The sequence below is a fragment of the Periplaneta americana genome, chromosome 9 (assembly GCF_040183065.1).
Source record: "Periplaneta americana isolate PAMFEO1 chromosome 9, P.americana_PAMFEO1_priV1, whole genome shotgun sequence".
NCBI lineage: Eukaryota > Metazoa > Arthropoda > Insecta > Blattodea > Blattidae > Periplaneta > Periplaneta americana.
The window spans coordinates 144,020,420-144,040,407 of NC_091125.1; the positions used below are offsets into that span (position 1 = coordinate 144,020,420).

General features: G+C 35.3%; 2 protein-coding genes across 5 annotated transcripts in view; one reads left to right on the top strand and one right to left on the bottom strand.

Moving 5' to 3' along the window:
• Positions 1-5,294: 5,294 nt before the first annotated feature.
• Positions 5,295-11,677, bottom strand: Det (baculoviral IAP repeat containing deterin). 3 transcript variants are annotated; one of them, XR_011334030.1, is made up of 5 exons: positions 11,576-11,677; positions 11,016-11,135; positions 10,311-10,408; positions 8,205-8,326; positions 5,295-5,937 (listed from the first exon to the last, which is right to left on the bottom strand). XR_011334030.1 is itself a non-coding variant. In XM_069836088.1 (5 exons), the coding sequence occupies exons 1-5, from the start codon at positions 11,576-11,578 to the stop codon at positions 5,849-5,851; spliced, it is 432 nt and encodes a 143-aa protein (XP_069692189.1). In that variant the 5' UTR covers positions 11,579-11,677; the 3' UTR covers positions 5,295-5,848. The 3 variants fall into 3 exon arrangements, 2 of the variants coding, with proteins under 2 accessions (XP_069692189.1, XP_069692190.1); XM_069836088.1 differs by having other exon boundaries at positions 5,295-5,941; positions 8,209-8,326; XM_069836089.1 differs by having other exon boundaries at positions 5,295-5,941; positions 8,209-8,326; positions 11,551-11,664.
• A 238-nt stretch (positions 11,678-11,915) lies between these two features.
• The window catches only part of LOC138706595 (cilia- and flagella-associated protein 52), a 35,479-nt gene continuing 27,406 nt past the window's right edge, over positions 11,916-19,988 (top strand). Inside the window, exons 1-4 of one of the 2 annotated variants that reach the window (XM_069836091.1) lie at positions 11,916-11,964; positions 13,226-13,425; positions 16,769-16,946; positions 17,114-17,301. In XM_069836091.1, coding sequence (XP_069692192.1) covers positions 13,414-13,425; positions 16,769-16,946; positions 17,114-17,301 — 378 coding nt within the window. In that variant the 5' untranslated portion in view covers positions 11,916-11,964; positions 13,226-13,413. The other variant, XM_069836090.1, reaches the window with a different exon arrangement.

Genomic DNA, 19,988 nt, shown 5'->3' on the forward strand with positions numbered 1-19,988 from the left:
TGGCAGAACAAACTGCCATCGAAATTCTTCGAAAAAACTTGGTATAGCCCCTCGAGCACCTATGAGCAAGCCGAATACCTCAACGTGAATTAAGGCATATTTCAGCTTGAAATAGTTGACTGTAGGCTCATAGATCGACTTCTTCTCAAGGTGGACCTCGGCTGACTGATGACATTCTACTTCAAAACGTATCGTGGGGTCCACAATGATGCCCTGTTTAGTGTCAGCATTGTACGCTAAAATATCTACTCGTCTCGACCCATTTTCAGCTAGACAGGAGATTTCTTCTTCTACTATCCAGCCCTTATTTCTTAATGCGGCAGCAATTTTGGATCTTACAAGATGATGTCTAGAGTTCCTCAAAAGCAATCCCTGTTCACAGAATCCCGAGACGTGTGCTAAAGTTTCAATCTCCGGCCAGCCATGTCTGCACCGGGTACCATTGAGAGATCTGCCGGGAACGGAACGAACAGCTGCTAAATTTACTGTCATTTTCAGGCTAGATATCTATTCACTAGTCGAAAGTCCTTTCTTGTTTGCAATCCAACTGTTGGCGGCTGTTACTTCGCTATACATCTCAACACCTTTTCCCCGTATTCCAATTCTGTATCCTGCATTTGTTTATCTAAGTACCGGTACCAATCTTAATTTTCGTTTATTTATGTTTCAACTGCTGTATAACTCGTATCCATGTTGAGTTTCTCAGTATAGCTTTATACGAGGGTTGATCAAGAAAGACAGGCTGATTTTTTCTCGTAGCTTCCTTGATGGTTACATGTCTGTACTGTGACGACAACAGTGCTCTTTCTTGATGTTATAGCTCGCGCAAGGAATGATTACTGAAAAGCAATGGTGGCGTTGCTGTCTGTTGTGACGTGTATGTAGGCACGCCAAGGGGCGCGAGAGGTGTGGGCCAATGGAAGTACTGTCTCTTCCAAGAAGATGAACAAATGAGGACATCGCTGTGGAAATAAAGAACGTAGCAAGAGAAAAATTCGAAGCTAATTAAACGCGCAAAATATGTTTACAAATGAAATAATAATACCATGGATGAATATATAATAGGATGCGAAACTTACTGAGTTTCCCGTAACACATACTAGAGGCGCTGTTGTAGAAATTTACCTTGCTGCCACCTGTTGGGGGGAGGGGCATTATTACATCTAGCAGCGCACCAAGTAGCGAAAAGAGTAATTACTCCATGCATTTAGCAGTGCACCTGGTGACGAAAATGTTAAACTGTGCAGAAAGTATTCCCTCCCACCCTCCTCGATATTCAAAACTAACCCAATTTTAAATAAAACATTTACAGTTTTATTCCTCACAGCATCTTCTACTAAAAATTCTTACCGGAGCCAACAGGAAGATAAAAGAGACGATCTATTTTACACTAACCGAGATTGTATTCTTTGGGTATTTATTGTACAGCGCAATGGAAAAGTCTGCAAGAACTACTTAGATAGTTCAATTTATTATATTACTATTACTTTACAATACATTCAACACTATTTTTACAACGTCCATAAACATCACTGTTTAACATACACTGCTTATACACATATATATCACTTTATGTTCACTTATTAGCAAGTTTCAGTCTGCCATCTCGTCTCCTCGACTCTCCTGTACAGCAATATCTCGAACGGATAAATAGAGAACTCTGGGTAATGTACCCAACATGTAGTTCACCACCTACGACGTTGGGCGCTGATCACCTTATTTCAGATCCCCAATGCCAGATGGTGCTGACTGCAGTTTCGCATCCTATTATATATTTATCCATGATGATACCATGCGATACAAGACGCATATTCACATGCAGTGGAATAAACTAAAGTCGTAATGTAACTATCACAATGCAAGACTGATTCTATCGATGTCCTTTCCCTTGCGACTGTACTGTTGAATATCATTCAAGTTATCTCGTGACCTTTCCTTCACCCGCTCTTCCTTATCGCATTGTTTGATTCACATTCTTTGTCGGTATTTCCTGCTTGCAAGACCTATACTGTTATTGTTCTGGCTTCATGAAGAGCCTTGACAATTCATCCATTTTCTTTAATAATGATAAGGTTAATTACGATTCAGTGGTCAACTAAAAAAATAAGTTACCACCTATTAATTCAGTAGAATATGTTTCAAGGTTTTATGCTTGGTATACATAGCAACATTATAGTTCCCGATACAGTAGAATTCCTTGTATCTGGCAACTGTGGGAGAAAGCCAGTGCTGGTTAACTGATTTTGCCGAATAATTGGAAAATACGTTTATATGTTATGTAAAGACATACTGTACTGCACAAACATTTTTTTCCATATTGAAATTTAGTAACTTTCATATAGATATTTAAAAATAAAGTTTTGAAATATGTACAATTTTTAGTACTGAATATGCTAATGTACATTCATCAGTTCATAATTATTGTAATAAATAATAGCGTAAAAAATACTAAACGTTTTCGTAACTTTATGACAATTTTAAATAGCGGGCGGCCATGTGACGTGAAGAGCAGTGAATAATTGTTCCGGGGCCAGGTATCGAACCCGGGATCTTTGGTTTAACATACCAACGCTCTACCAACTGAGCTACCCGGGAACTCTACCAGACACCGATCCAAATTTTCCCTCTATATCCACAGACCTCAAAGTGGGCTGACAGCCGTCAAGCAACCAACGTTGAGTGCACACTAACTCTGTGTGACTTAAATTGTGGTTTTCTGTTTACGAACAGTGACGTGTATTATGAAAATCAAGCTTTCAGGTATAACTCCCTGTAAAGTTGATTTGAATAATTTCGAGGGAAAAATTGTTCCGGGGCCAGGTATCGAACCCGGGACCTTTGGTTTAACGTACTAACGTTGGTAGAGCGTAGGTACGTTAAACCAAAGGTCCCGGTACCTGGCCCCAGAACAATTTTTCCCTCGAAATTATTCAAATAAACTTTACAGGGAGTTATACCTGAAAGCTTGATTTGCGTGAAGAGCAGTGTAGCCAACATCGCAACTATGAAGATGAAGTAGCGCTCGATAATTTGAACCTCTTTAACATATCTCTAATATCTTCTTGTTTATATATATTATCTATCTCTCGAATGAAACTTTTATGTGCTGTAGGAACAGAGAAATTTCAAATAATGGTTTATTTAATGAGGCTTGCAACTGCAAAGGTTATATCAGTGTCGCCGGTGTGCCAGAATTTTGTCCCGCAGGAGTTCTTATACATGCCAGTAAACCTACTGACATGAGCCTGTCGCATTTAAGTGTGCTTAAAATCAGCGTTGCCAGTGTGCCAGAATTTTGTTCTGCAAAAGTTCCTACACGTGCCAGTAAACCTACTGACATGAGCCTGTCGCATTTAAGTGTGTTTAAATGCGACAAGAATCAATCAATCTTAATGTATCCAGCTGTTTGCTGACAACATAACGTCCACTAGAGTCCACTGTAGTCTCTTCAGTTGTTGTTTTTCACAAGAAATGAGGGGTATTTTGATTGGTGTTCATTATAGATGCCTGTTGCTAGTAGCCAGAGGTGGGGGTGTAGTCAATATATGAGGGGGATCCAGGAAATAACGACCGTTTTGTTATAATAATAAAAAAAAAATTATTTGAAAAAACAAAGTCTGTTACATAACTGAAGCTTCCTTTACTTCTCTACATAATCACCACCTACATTTAAACATTTGTCGTATCTGTTCACTAGCTTTAGAATTCCCGTGTTATACTCCTCTGCCGCCAGTTCATTAAGCCAGGTGTTCACTGTCTTCTTCAACTCTTCATCACTTCCAAAACGCGTACCACCCAGAAAGTCTTTCAGCTTAGTGAAAAGGTGAAAATCGCTAGGAGCAAGGTCTGGACTATAGGGCGGATGATCAAAGATTTCCCAACCGAATTGATCCAGCAATTCTCGAGTTGAAGCAGCAGTGTGCGGGCGGGCGTTGTCGTGAAGAAGCACAACTCCTCTCGAAAGCATTCCTCGCCTCTTGTTTTGGATGGCTCGCCGTAGTTTTCGTAAAGTCTCACAATAACGATTTGCATTGATCGTAGTGCCTTTTGGCATGAAATCCAGCAAAAGAACACCTTTGCGATCCCAAAAGACAGTAGCCATGACTTTTTGTGTTGAGAGAGTCTGTTTGAATTTTCTCGGTTTCTTGGGTGATGAGGGATGATGCCACTGACGTGATTGGCGCTTGGTCTCTGGGGTGTGAGACACCCAGGTCTCATCACCAGTCACAATTTGATCAAGAAAGACGTCTCTGGGGTGTGAGACACCCAGGTCTCATCACCAGTCACAATTTGATCAAGAAAGACGTCTCCATCTGTGTGATATCGCATCAAGAATGTCAATGCTGAGGCCATTCTCTGTGTTGGTCACTCAGTTGCCGTGGAACCCATCGTGCACAGATTTTGTGGTAGCCAAGATGTTGCGACACAATTTCACCAAGCAAAGAATGAGAAATATCAGGAAAGGCAATATGCAATTCGTCGAATGATGTGCGCCTGTCTTGCAAGATTCTGTCGTTCACTTTAGTCTTCGGGTCTTCTGTGATGAGTGATGGGCATCTGGGTCGAGTTTCATCGTGGACATTTGTTCGCCCATTGTTGAACATTTCGCATCATTTTCTCACATTTCTTTCATTCATTACAGTATCACCATACACTTCTTTCAATTGCCGGTAAATTTCTGCAGGTTTCAAATGTCGGGCATTCAAAAATCGAATCACACTCCTCACCTCACAGTCGGCGGGATTATCAATCACGTCGTTCATTTTGAAGTAACACAAAATGCATAATGGCGACTTGTTGCAACCAGTACTCACAACATTATGAGAACACATGTTAAGGAAGCCAGTTGACCTTCAAACAAGGAAGGGGAGTCAGCTGCGCGGTGGGTATGCGTGAACGGTCGTTATTTCCTGGATCCCCCTCGTATACTGCAGGGCTGTGTCTTCTGCAACTGGTATTGATGATTTTAATTTACTTCTTTTGTGGTTTATGGATGGACAGTATAGAAGACTGTGTTCCAGATCATCATCATTATTACACCACAGACAAGTAGGATTATCAGAAAGGTGAAATCGGTGTAGGTACAAATGAGTGACAATGTGACCTGTTTTGGCTCTTGTTAAAAATGTTTGAACATGTCTGGGCAAGTTTTTGTACATTTCCAGGTCACTTGGTTTCTTTTGAACAATCACGCTGTATAAAACAACAAAAGTAACTTCTGGAAGTAAAGGATCCGGAAGGTAAGAAAATAAAAGTGAGTTACAGTAAAACTAAAAGCAGTTATTACAGAGTAATGGTTGTGCAAAAAAATAGCATTTTTTTAATATTATTATATTATGTACATTGTTATAAATTCTAAGATACTTTTGTATTGAATATTGAAAGAAAGAATATTACTGAACAATCATAAAAACAAAGGGTTTGCATACACATATAATACGTTAAAAGGCAATTATGCACTAATTATCGGCCATGCCGCCATCTTTCCGCAAAACAGAGGTCCAGGGCACATACTTTTCCATTAAGAGTGTAAAAAGGCTATGTCACTCATAAGAAAAGGTTGAAAATTTAATTAAAGCATATTGGTAATGTACGTGCCTTTCACCTCTGTTAGGGGAAAATGTCCTGGCCAATGCTTACTACATAATTATCCGTAAAATATTTAGTAAATTTACCAAATCTAGTGATAAAAGTGTATAATCAAGATGTAATATACACAGAGATTTAAGTTAGTTGAAACATGCAATGGAAACTCGAACAGCATATCTGTGAAGTCAATTAATTTACAGTCAAAAATCTTTAAATGTTACCTATTCAAACTTACAATATTATTAATGATTTCTTTCAATTATTTTTGAGATTGTGATAGTTTCACTAATTTATTTCGTACTTTCTTTCCAGCTTCGAGAATTTTACTTCTCATTTCTGCATGTTGTGCTATCTGAAAAAGAAAAGAAAGAATATAAAGTATGTTCACTACAAAAATGCACTTTACCTGTAGTACAATTTATGTATCTTGGTTAGTTACCATGCTTGTCTCTGGATCTATGTATCATGGCTCCAAACACAACTGATTTTGAGATAAAAAATAAGCAAATGTGATTTTCTTTAGCATGGAAGTACCACAACTGTGGATTCCTATGTCACGAAGTTTATGGCATGTAAAAGAATCTTACAATATTCAAGGCAAATTCTGAAACAGCCCAGGAACATATCCAGGCTCTCTTTGATTCCATGCCATGACGCTTAGAGGCTCTGATTGCAGTGCATGGAGACTTCACACCATACTGAAATCTCATGGTCATGGATCAGGTATAGTTCTGTAATTCTAATTATTTGTGTATCCTAATCTGTGATATCAGTTTCATTTCAGTCATATATCCTTCTTGGTGTTGCAATTTCCAAAACATTAGTGTACAATTGTAAAGTTGCCAGGTGAGTAAGAGAAACACTGAAGTATTATTAAGTGTTGTTTATTTTGTTATTTAGCGCTGTATTGTATATACAATAATAGAAGCAGTCAAAATAACCACATTGGCAGTTCTAAGTACCGGTATGGTATACTGTGTTGTAAGTATATAACTAGTACCAGCATTTCTAGTTTTAAACCATACTTTGATGGAAAAATCTCGTGAAAGTCACATGTTCCACCTTGCAGCAACAAGAGTGATAGCCTAATGCTGGAAAGTGTGTGAACTTTACAACTACTTGCATCTATTGTGTATTAATGAATGAAGAATAATAGTATAACATTTATTTGGCCACTCGAAAAATATCTTTGTGCGAGATCGTGCGTATTTGCTTGTTTTCCGCACAGAACCAATACGCAGTAAGTGTGAAATACCACATTCAGTGTTCCCAACGTAACACACATAACAATTTCCCTCTTCTTACCGCTTAAGCGCGACATTCATTTTATTGCTTTAGGCTTTTAACATATTATTTTTAGAGACGTTTAACATAGTAATAATTATAAATTGGAAACTTACCACTGCAATTTCACCTAAATTGCACTGTTAATTATTGTTTTTAAATATTTGCAAAAATTAAGTAAAGTCTACTACTCCACGAAACTTATTGCATTCCTGATACAAGTAACATTAAGGAAGCCGTGAAAAAAAATCAACGAGATTCCAGATGCCGATGTTATTACTGCAATATGTTATATAAATAATATTGTTAAAATATTAAAATGAAAAATAAATCATTACATAACCTTACAGTTTGTTTTAAGTTCGCATTTATAGACTGGGGGAAAAAAATGACAGACGTATATCACGGCCTGCTGGAGTATAGTAAACACAGAAAACATTTTACAGCAACAATGTTGAAAAAAAGATATTTTGGTGTTCCGAAGTTGGCGTCATTAAACAGAAACCAACATGGAGATTTCATAGCAACTAATTAGAAATTCGTCTTTCAGGTATGTAATAAACGATCTTCGCACAAAATAATGTACGATACACGAGCAGTATGTTTGTTTTCATGTTCTCGGAAATTAAAAAAGCTCAACTACGTTTCGCTTTTTCAATCTTTTCCTCGACCATGAAAACGTCAACATACCGCTCTTGTAACGTATATTACTATTAGTCTTACTAATAAACCGTGTATAGTTTTTATACGAGACTTATGCAGAGTTGAGACAGAAAACGTTACTAATAAACCATGCATAAGCCATGGACGTATAAACAGCCTGTAACTATACAATGGGATTGCTTTGCAGTAATATACACGAAACCCCTTGTTTAAGCGTTGTATATAGAGAAAAAATGGCCACCCCTCTAACAGCTGTTCATATCGACTGTCATTTTATGATAATGGTTGCCTAGTAACCAAAGAAGAACAAACCAAAGAGCACAGAATAATTAGAATAATATTACTGTAGCTTGTACTCTTTGACCAAAATATAGTATGGTAATCAATTAGAGCCAGTTGTACTATCGATACTTAACACGCCACACTAGAGCGCTCTACCGGATGCAATAGAGAACCTAAGATATTCTATTACCTTTCGTAAAGAAGTAATGACGAAACTATGACGTAGCTGTGTAACAGTTATACTGTTATACACGACGTATGTAGTGATTATTAGTAAGGAATTTACACACGACGTATAAATGAGCTACTCATTGTATAAGTATAAGACAGTTAAATGTCTGTATATAGAGTTTTTATTAGTAAGACCGTTAGGTAATAAAATATACGTACCGTGATATTTTTCGTCCTTTCAAAAAGTAAATCAGTCATTTCGTAGAATGTTAAATCCTCTTCTTTTTTCCCGAGCTTCATAAACAAACAGGATGATGAATGTTTCTTATGCTCAGTCCTGAAAAATATAAGAAATTCGTCAATAACAGACACTTGGTTAGTTTCCAATGACTCATATTGGAAATATTTAACTTATTTCGTGTCTTGTCTTGCGGTAAATTATATTTATGTGTGAACCTTCCATAATCTTGAGATCGAAACACCCACCTTCAAAATTTGTACATGAGAAAACTTCAATACAAAAATGCTGTTAAAAAAAAAAAAATTGGAGTTAGACACTTTTATAAAAAAATTACCATCTCTGCAAATAAGCTTTTGAATAACGATTATGACTTACATTCATAGTTTACCGAAGTATTAGCAAGTAACTTCTTACAAAATTAAAAAATTCTGGCTTCTTCTATGTTGATGAATCAATCAATTAATGGGCGCGCTTCCATACAGGGGCAGCGGCATTTCTATAAGTTAGAGCCCAGTTTAAGTGTGTGTGTATTAATCGAAAAAAAAAAAAAAAGTCATATAAATATGCGTCCTATTCTTAATATTTTCTAGCCTCTAATTTTCGATTAATACACTCACACCTAAACTGGGCTCTAACCTTATAGAAAATGCCGCTGTCCCTGTACGGAAGCACGCCCCAATTAACTTGAACTATGCTATTTTGAGCTACACTAGGATCAACTGAACTTCATTGAAATTTTTTTTAGTAGGTTATTTTACGACGCTTTATCAACAGCTTAGGTCATTTAGCGTCTGAATGAGATGAAGGTGATAATGCTGGTGAAATGAGTCCGGGGTCTAGCACCGAAAGCTACCCAGCATTTGCTCATATTGGATTGAGGGAAAACCCCGGAAAAAACCTCAACCAGGAAGCTTGTCCCAACCAGGAATTGAACACAGGCCACCTGGTTTCGTGGCCAGACGCGCTAACCGTTACTCCACAGGTGTGGACTCACTGAAACTAAATAGATATTTCAATTCCTTAGAAAATCATGTTTTTGCACTTACAATATTTGCTTGTTTATCTCTGAAAATATATGGCCAGTTTGAAGTTATATCAAGTAGAGGAAGCGCAAAGAAAGCTTGCCCATTTGACTGATCGCAGAGAACGATATTCGGTCCTTGTGCCACCATGCTCATTACAGGGCTGCTATGAATCACCTAATGCTGATTACAGGGCGCATTCGAAAGCGCGGTCTTGTACTGTTCGTATCGTGGAGTGTTGCTGTGCAGAGTGGGTAGAAGCTAGCATTTGCATTACATATTCTACGTTTTATCCCTGATATCTGGCGTTTTATGTAGTTCAAAGTGTGTTTGTTAAATAACAGAGTTCTGTATAACATTCTAAGTACTTAACAATGTCCCTGTTTCGCTCTAAATTAGGAAGTGCTAATAAAACATTACACAGTCAAACTAGGGAATTATTTATAATGTTCATAAATGTATGAAAAACGAAACAGGCTCAGCTCGTAACATAAGGAGTATATACAGATTAAAATAAACCGACCATAGTACCCTAGTTATCAGAATATTTTAATGAAGTCACACAGTATTAGTGTTTTATTACAACGTCAAATATCAATTATTACACGATTGCATATTTCTTATAACATCTTTGTCATTTCATTCAGTGATTTTATATGTAAAAAAATTCGTGCTTCTGTATTTTCAACAATGTTATGTTATTAGTTACTCTGCAACAAGGTTTAGGTTACGTTACATGCGCTGTGATAAATCTCACTCAAAACATCAAGCCAGCAGACAACTGAGAATTGTCGACAGTTTGCCAATCGAATGAAAGCAATGTCGAGTGCACCCGAACATTTCCGAAAGTTCGCGCAGCTTACTGTGGCAAGCTCTTCTTGCGTCTACTCTACTGGGGGTATAGTGAGTCGGATTTCAGGAAGCTAAGAAATCTTTTAATTCTAACTTTCAATGTATAGGAGTGATTATCAGTATTTTTATACTCATGTCAAAACAGAACATTAATTTGTAAATGAACTTAGATTAACTTAAATGAAGTTACTTTTATAAGTACATACCAGGGATCGTCATTCTCTTCCCAGCCATCAAGTTCCTTTAGGCACACAAAACATTCAACTTCATCCTCTACTTTCTTTATGAATCCTGCTTCGGCCATCTGTAAGTTTTCAACCAAGAGCAATTATAACAATGCTGTAAATGCTAAAAAAGACTTAAGCGCAACTGGCATCATAGTTGACTGGTCCAATGAGTAGTCAAAAAGACCAGGAGAGAAGAATGCTATGTCAACTCTCGACTGCTCGCTAGCTAGATTGGAAAGTGAAGGGAACAGACATCTCCCTCTCCCCAGTGACGTCATGCACAATTTTAAACAGAATCCACTGACGGTCAATAGTTCTTATTTCTATCGCAAGAGGAGTCATTTTATTCACCACCAGGGGGTGGGGCGCAAGAAGAGTCCACTATAGCCAAATGAGCGAATTTGTAGTTTTTGTCCAGGGAAATACTTGTCTTTTACGAAAACACTTTTTTTATTTTCAGAGGAGTATTTTTCCTGCGCCAAACAATACAAATGGAGTAAAAATTAATCAACACTTGAATCGACATCGTACTAAAACAAAATAATCACATTTAATAAATTCGCTCTTTTGATTCTGGTGGACACTTCTCGCGCCCCTGGAGGTGAAAATGAACATTTGAAATGTCCAACGAGGATAAAGTATCGTGTATTGAAACATTACCCGTTAGGCCTATATAATACTTACTTTATCAGCATTGCATGAACTGTTATCATCAAATACCCAGGTTTTGAACGTTTCCAAACGTTGAGACTTGAATATATAATTTCCAACATCCCTACAGTTGAATTGCTCCAACTTCGCCATCTGAAATTTCATAAAAAATTAATAACCTACCGTGAACTTAAAACACGTACTTAGCTAAAAAAGGTCGATCATTGATGCCGTGACCCTGCCACCCATTTTACAAAGAAAAGTAATTACTTTACATCGGACATTGTTTTGTAGAAAACTTCATCTACTGTCGGACGATGTATTATCAGCGTTACTGTGTATTCTCTATATAAATATCATCTCAGCTGACACATTTATCCAGCAACGAAAAGTTAATGGAATATATTGCCATGATGAATTGTCACAAAAAAAACAATAGGCGCTCCCCAAACAAATACATCGTCCATGAAAGATAGTAAAATCACTTCGAAAAAATAAATCACCATTAGGCCTAAAATATATAATGAAGAAAAAATATATTAACCAAAATTACGTAATATGTAGATACCTCAAAAAGAATTTCAAATAATTACCATTAACAAGAAATAACTACTTATTTGTCTTTCAGTGGATCTTGCTTTTAAACGATACAAACCAGCCAAGGCTGTTCAAAACTACAACGTTACCCGCTAACCAGTATAACCAACATAAAATGTTACTTCTGTGTCTGATTAAACCGAAGTTATATACAGAGACCTTCTCTGAAGGAATTTAAGAAGTAAATTAAATCATATAAAGACATGCATTGGTCTGTATGACTATTCTAATTCAAATAAGATTTTGTTTAAAGTGTATCATTTGTATAGTTTAAGAATGACTTGTCCATCGAGCGGGTTTGCATTGAGTTGGTATGTTTGATTTCAGCCGTCGTTTGTTTTGTTGTCATAACAACGAATACTTTGAAATTGTTTATACACACATGGTAGGATATAATTGCTTTATTTACTATTGATTGATTGTCTTTAATGTAGCAGTTTAACTATTTACTAACGAATAACATATTAATTTAGTATGTCTGGTGAAGAGGTGAAAGATTTGGAGCTTTTGTCTATTATTGGTTTTGACGGTATGCTCTTCCGTGTAATGAGATACAGTAATTAATTTTACAGTGCTCTTTATATTTTTTAAACATAAATAAAATATAATATTTATTGTAGAGTAAAGTTTGTGATTATAGTTAGTTCTGTTGAGGTGTCTTCTTCAGAATCAATGTTTTTAATATTTTCACTAAACTAAATAGCTGGGAGATATTTCTGAAAGTGATTTGATGTTACTTTTTTAACTTTAAAATCGCGAGAGCTAGAGTTTTACTTTAAAGACGCTATATAGAGTTATCATACATCCCTAAAAATCGAAATTGTACAGATATTTGGAGTTACAAGTATTCCATCCGAACCCGAAATATCATTTCTTATGTAGGCTTATTCCCTTAACTGTGGGCCTATGTCTGCATACATTGACAATTGGACACGTGTATATCATCATTTTATTCATAGTTATTGATACTAAAACATAACGAAATATATACCGGTACCGATACTGTTCATCTTGAAATTACTCTGTGTAAGTCCTATTATATGCTGGCGAGTCAAAATTATTGGAGGAGTTACTATAAACTCTTTAAATAAATAGAATGTCAGAAATTCTTGAATAAGCTAGACGTTCTTTTCTGCTTATATATTATTTTTCTAAAAAAGAATTTTATGGGAATAATTCCTATTGCCTCAAGATGGGGGTCAGTATATCGATGTACATGTCTTACTTAAAGAAAAAAGATAGCATTTTGATTTTCAGAGTAACCAAACTCTGTGAGTTATTAAGATATTGGAGAAAACTAGATCTTTCTTTTATTAGCACTGTTTGTTAAGTGAAATTGATTAGGCCAATCTTCAATATCTCCCTACACCACACACGGGACTGAGTCTGATTTGCGTTTCGTTATGGGTTAGATGGGTTAAATGAGTGGATGGGTAAGTGACATGAGGCCGAGGTGACAGGGTTAGTGGATTAGTTGAGGGGATATCTAAGTGACGTGAAACCTAGAAATGTAAAAATATTTCAGTCTTCCGTGTGTAGTGTGGGGAGATATCGAGTTTCACCAATTGATTACTTGGTCATAAATAAAACCAGTTGGGTAGAGTTTTAATGGAATTTATATGTATGCTATGTTCATTTTATATTAGGTACTACAATACGAGGCTTGAACATTCATCCAGATGGAATTCATTTTGTTTACCCCTTGGGTTGTAAAGTGGTTGTTCAGAACTGGAAGACAAAAAAACAAGTTTTTCTTTCTGCTCATACCAATGTCATATCAGCTATTGCCATTTCTCCAAATGGAAAGTATATTGCAGCTGGTCAGATCAATCACATGGGATTTAAGGTAAGTCTGGCTGATGTTGGCCTATAAAAATAACCAGGTCTATGTGAATTAATAATAGAATTTTGACCTCTCCGCCCACAATTGAAAACATTACTATAAATTGTAAAAAAAAGGTAAATCTTTATAAGTATTGGTTCTGTCCTTTCGAGAAAAAAAAACGTTCCAAAAACCCTCGATTTTTGTCCCAGAAATTAAAACACTTTCTTTAAATTCGCGTATTTCTCCGAAGATAAATCTGATTTCTCATTTTTCTTTCAACATAATCAAATACGCATTACTTTGTTATTTGCTGTGGTTTTTACGGTAATTTGCTAGGAGACGTCGTTGCATATAAACCACTTTTACACTAAACCTAACCTTAGTGTATACAATGTATACTAAAACACTAACCTAACCTAACGTAACCTGTCACATATTAAGGAAAAGGTTAAGTTAGGTTAGTTTAGGGTTTTAGTATATCTTGCAAAAAGAAATTTTAGGTTTAGTGTAAAAGTGGTCTATATGCAACGACGTCTCCTAGCAAATTACCGTTATTACAGATGAATGTCTCTTTCGAAAGCAGCAGAATTGTCACTCTGCATGATACATTATAGTAACTGTCATAAACCCTTTGAAGCTTACCTTCAGAAAATTTAATGACATACAAAAGCTTCGACTGCTTTTCTGGAGAGGGCTTATACTTACTCGAACTGATATATTTTTCTGGGGTAGTAGTGCTAGTACTGGCTTTTGCTTTCTTGATCCATATCTTTCTTCTTCGAAAAATTGTTTTCTTTGACCGTTACCTTGTCTGTTGTTATTGTATTGAAACAGTGAAATTTCTTTCATATTTCTGAACAATTTACTGAACCAAAAATTCCTCAAAACTTTGATCTTCTATACCAACACATCCTTTCTTGGAATATCTCTTCCTCATCTTTGATGGTACGGTGTAAAGTGATTGGTCATTTTTCGTTTCATCATTCTTTCAGCCTTTTAAAACTACACATTCGATATTAAAAACGTCAACTTTTAATTATCAGAAATCCACTGCTGTGGAGTAACAGTTAGCTTGCCTGACCGTGAAATGAGCGCGCCCAAGTTCGAATCCTGGTTGAGTCAAGTTACCTGGTTGAGGTTTTTTCCGATGTTTTCCCTCAACCCATTAAGAGTAAATGCTGAGTAATTTTTGGCGCTGGACCCCTGACTCATCTCGCACTATCACCTTCATCTCACTCAGCCGCTAATAAAGTGTAGTAAAATAACCAACCCCTAAAAAAAATTGACAGGAAACCATTTTTTGTTTCCCAGCTCTCCCTTTCACATGTCTTCAAAACATCACACTAAACAAATTCTGTCTTACACAGGCTGATGCCTTCAGGGCCGCCGACAGAATTTATGGGCCCCTATGCAATACTGTCCTCGGACCCCCGTTGAAAAAAGTAACAATTACAATTTATCAGTTATTCTAACCATAATAATTTTTTGCAAAATAAATAAAAGGTAACCCCATACACAGATACGAACCTAAAAAATACACTTTTATTACATTGAAAACTTTTAGAAAAACTTCACATTAGCACAATATATTATATTCATAAAACATTATTCCTAAACACCTGTAATTTCTAACTTGCAGTCCAACATCAACAAACAACTCTCCTTGATTTCATTGATGCAAAATCTTCAATTATATCATCAAAATTTAAAGACCTAGCAAGATCGCTCTCCAGACTAAAGAGGCCAAGGTTACTCAGTCGTTCTTGACACAGTGTTTATCTGAATACATTTTTTATTTCCTTCATCTTGCTGAAGGATCTTTCAGCATCAGCAACTGCCACAGGAATTGTATAGAATATTCTAATGGCTATGCAAATATTTGGAAATAAACTGTCTAGTTTTAATTCACTCAGATTTTTTAGGAGATTCATAGCTTTCAGTGGGGTTAGCCCTAAATTAGAGGTATGAATTGATTTTAAATATTTCAGCTCATCACTGATCTCTTTGTTAATGTCTTCATAATATTTTTCACGCAGTCTAGCACCCATATTAATATCTTCCAATTTTTTCTCTCTCTCCTTGTGCTTCTCAGCTCCCGATTTATGCCTGTACTTGTCCATTGTGCAGTTAAACTATAACCAGTAACACTAATGAACAGAATTTACTAGACAAACGACAACAAAAAAAGACGAAAGTTTCGACACGAAACATACAATATAGGTACTGAAAAGGAAACGTGATCCTGCGTCTTCGATTTGGGAGAGTCCACTAGCATATTGCGGTGAGCCAGGTAGTTAAAAAGAACAAGCCAATAAATAATTGAACTTGTTCGGTACAAGTGATGGGAATATAGTTCAGGCAAATGCCAGGGCCCTCAAGTGTCATGTCGGTGAACGTTAATGCGGGAAAGCGATATTCTACAGTAGGCCTATTATGTAAAAGTCAAATATTTACATAAGAAGTGGTAATTTGTATTAATTCTACTATTGTTGACTTAATATGTCAAATTTATGTAACAAATGTTCTTACAAAATTTTATAGTACCCATATGTATCTACGAATAATTATTCATGATAATAAAAAGTAATCAGACTCACTTAATCTGACGGGCCCTTATCGCTCACGGGCCGATATGCACTCGCCCTCTTTGCCCCCCCCCCCCCTTCTCGGCAGCCCTGAATGTCTTTATTGTCTTCCTCAGCATTAGGCACTGGTTTGTATGTAAGTTGAAACAAAAAATTTCTGTTCTAATTCAGACTTCTCCTTAGGACGTCTGTCAGATTCGCATTTCATTTGTGTATATGATAACGTATCAAATCAGTGTTTTAAAAATCGTAAATTTGCTTTCCTTATCAATCAATCAATCAATCAATCAATCAATCAATCAATCAATCAATCAATCAATCAATCAATCTTCTTAATGTATCCAGCTGTTTGCTGACAACATAAAGTCCACTATAGTCCACTGTAGTCTATTCAGTTGTTGTTTTTCACGAGAAATGAGGGGTATTTTGATCGATGTTCATTATAGATGCCTGTTGCTAGTAGCCAGAGTTGGGGTGTAGTAAATATATATTCTGCAGGGCTTGCTTTCCTTATAAAACAAGTATAAATTATTTTGAATTTTATTTAGCTTCCTCCAAGTGAAGGCTGCCTAGAAGACAAAGCTTACCAAAAAATTGTTGTTTTTTTGAGTAAGTAGTAGGTACACAATTATAATGAAAAAAAAACAATGGAGAAGGAAAAGAAAAAGAAATAACACAATTATAAATAATTGAAGACGACTAAACAAAAGATCATTAATTCCAGAAGAAACAAAATTTCCTAGTACGGTAAGGATGTATTGAAGTTTTATATGTTACAGGCACTTGTTACCCTCTGGGACTTCGAGAAAAAACAACTTATTTCTAAATATGATCATCATAAAGTCCGTGTGGAGTCTGTTATTTTTACTTGTGACAGCAAATATCTGATCTCTCTTGGTGGTCGCGATGATAGCAACATCATTGTGTGGAATATTGAAAAGGGAGAAGCTTTGTGTGGTGAGCAAGACTTTGGTTAAGAACACTAGAGTAACAATTTAGAAGCAATATAGGCCTATTAAATAAATTTAGACTATTTATTTTAATTCATTTTGGAATTGTTCAGGAGGGTAGGATTTGATTCACAAGCATCAATTTGGCTCACTGTTGATGTCAATTTTTTTCAGGTGCCTTGGCAAGTCGTGGTACATCAGGAGATGCAACCGTACTTTGCCGCACAAATCTACGTGGTCTCTGTTTTCTGACAGGAGGGAAGGGCACTCTGAGAGCTTGGAAAGTTCTCCCTGATAAGAGACAGACAGACGCTGTTGATGTTAAATTTGGTCTTATTAAGAGACATATCATCTGCATGGTGGTAAAGTGGAAGTTTCTTGTTTATTTTTTAAGTATTCGGATTGTAAAGGGAAATATTGCAATGCTGCAGAAGTATATTTGGAGATTTTTCTTGGAAATAATGGATAGTAAGAATAAAGCTTAAGAACTTTCTCAAGGTTTATACTTTTGAGTATGAGCACTTCCTGTGATTATGTACTCGTAACCACTAGAACATACTCATATTCGTAAGAATAAAGACATTCTACCTAACGCGAATATATACTCATCTCTACAGCCTTCTTGATCGTTTAAAAGTTAGTATGTACTATCCGCCGAATACCTCCAGACGCGCAGCATCTGCTGCTGAATTAGCCGTGAAGAAGAAAGTCAATAAATATGCTCATCTTTTAGACAATTATATCTTTGTCCCATTTGCTGTGGAGACCTTCGGTCCTTGGAGTCATGACGCTAAAGTTTTGGTATCTCAAATCGGCCAAATTTTGATCTCCATTACTGGTGATCGCCGTTGCACTACTTATTTGCGTCAACACTTAAGTATTGCTATTCAACGCGGAAATGCAATGAGCGTTTTGGGTACTCTTCCGGAGTCCAGCCCTTTGGACGAACTTTTTCTCCTGTAAAATTTTTTATCTCTATGTAAATGTTTATATTTAGTGTTTATATAAAAATAAATAAATTAACAAATAAACAAGCAAACAAACAAATAAATAAACAAACAAATAAACAAACAAATAAATTAATTAAATAATAAAATACATTAATTAAATGAACAAATGAATAAATAAATAAACATGAAAGAGAGAGTGAATCAGAGAAGTTACGTTAATAAACAGGAAGCAAGAAAATAGTACTGGGAAATCGTCATTACGGGATGTTGGATAGAGATTACAATCCATTTCTAGAATTCCAGTTATGCTAATTCTATTTTTTATTATAGAGAGTTACCGGTATATATGTAATTTAAAGTTGCAAGTAAAAACATTTTGCAATTCAGATTTTACAAAATAAACTGTAATTGTTAATTATATTTAACAATACAATCTAACCTTATAATTTGATAGCCATTCATATTTTTATAGGTTATGTTTTTTATGAATAACAAATACATGTTTAGCCTCTTTCACATCGTTAATAAATTCTGCCATTTTTTTTATTTAACTTTAAACTGAACACAAATCAACAAATATTCATAATTGAGCTTACTACAAACCATACTCAGAATAACATCTATACTAATAATAAATCTGTAGCCGAAATTTTTCTGGTAATTTTCGATTTTCCAAAAATAATTGGTCCTAACATATATAATTAACCATCCTGAAACCGAAAATCGCTTTTTTGACATTTTTGTTTGTATGTCTGTCTGTCTCTCTGTCTGTCTGTATGTTTGTTACCTTTTCACGTGATAATGGCTGAACCGATTTCGATGAAAATTGGAATATAAATTAAGTTCGTTGTAACTTAGATTTTAGGCTATATGGCATTCAAAATGCATTATTTAAAAGGGGGGTTATAAGGGGGCCTGAATTAAATCAATCGAAATATCTCGCTTATTATTGATTTTTGTGAAAAATGTTACATAACAAAAGTTTCTTTAAAAATAATTTCCGATAAGTTTTATTCCTTGAAAAATTTTGATAGGACTGATATTTAATGAGATAAATGAGTTTTAAAATTAAAATAACTGCCATCTAAGGCCGTGTAATGAATTAAAAAACAAATGACTTCGTCTATAAGGGGCCTTGGACAGCAACAATCGAAAGCTATGAAAGATAGCCTACATATAATGTTTCTGTGTTTGTATGAAGTAATATCAGAAGTTAAATTAACCGATTTGTATAATTATTAATTCACCATTGGAAAGTGTAGTATCTCTAGATGGACATAATGCTATAATGTTATTACAGTAACTTCTGAGTGAATCGAGGACAGGTAAGATTAAAATAGCTTCTTATGCACAGAAAACTTGATAGGCTAATCTGTACATTCGTTTCCTGTATTTCCTAAAATAATTTTTATGACCAAATGAGTGGTCTCTGGATCAAAATGATCGCATTTTAATTATTTGGATGCAATTTAAATTAAGTAACATATTAAACGATTTATCCTTATATCAAACACGAATGTTCCCTGGATCAAATGTCCTATTTTAATTATGTAATTACTTTATATTTATTTCTAACGGGTGCAGCAGAGCACATGGGTACGGCTAGTAAATAAATAAATAAACAAATAAACGAACAAACAAATAAATTAAATAATAAAATACATTCATTAAATGAACAAATGAATAAATAAATAAACATGAAAGAGAGAGTGAATCAGATAAGTTACGTTAATAAACAGGAAACAAGAAAATAGTACTGGGAAATCATCATTACGGGATGTTGGATATAGATTGCAATCCATTTCTAGAATTCCAGTTATGCTAATTCTATTTTTTATTATAGAGAGTTATATATGTAATTTAAAGTTACAAGTAATTGCATTTTGCAATTCAAATTTTACAAAATAAACTGTAATTGTTAATTATATTTAACAATACAATCTAACCTTATAATTTGATAGCCATTCATATTTTTATAGGTTATGTTTTTTATGAATAACAAATATGTGTTTAGCCTTTTTCACATCGTTCATAAATTCTGCCATTTTTTTTATTTAACTTTAAACTGAACACAAATCAACAAATATTCATAATTGAGC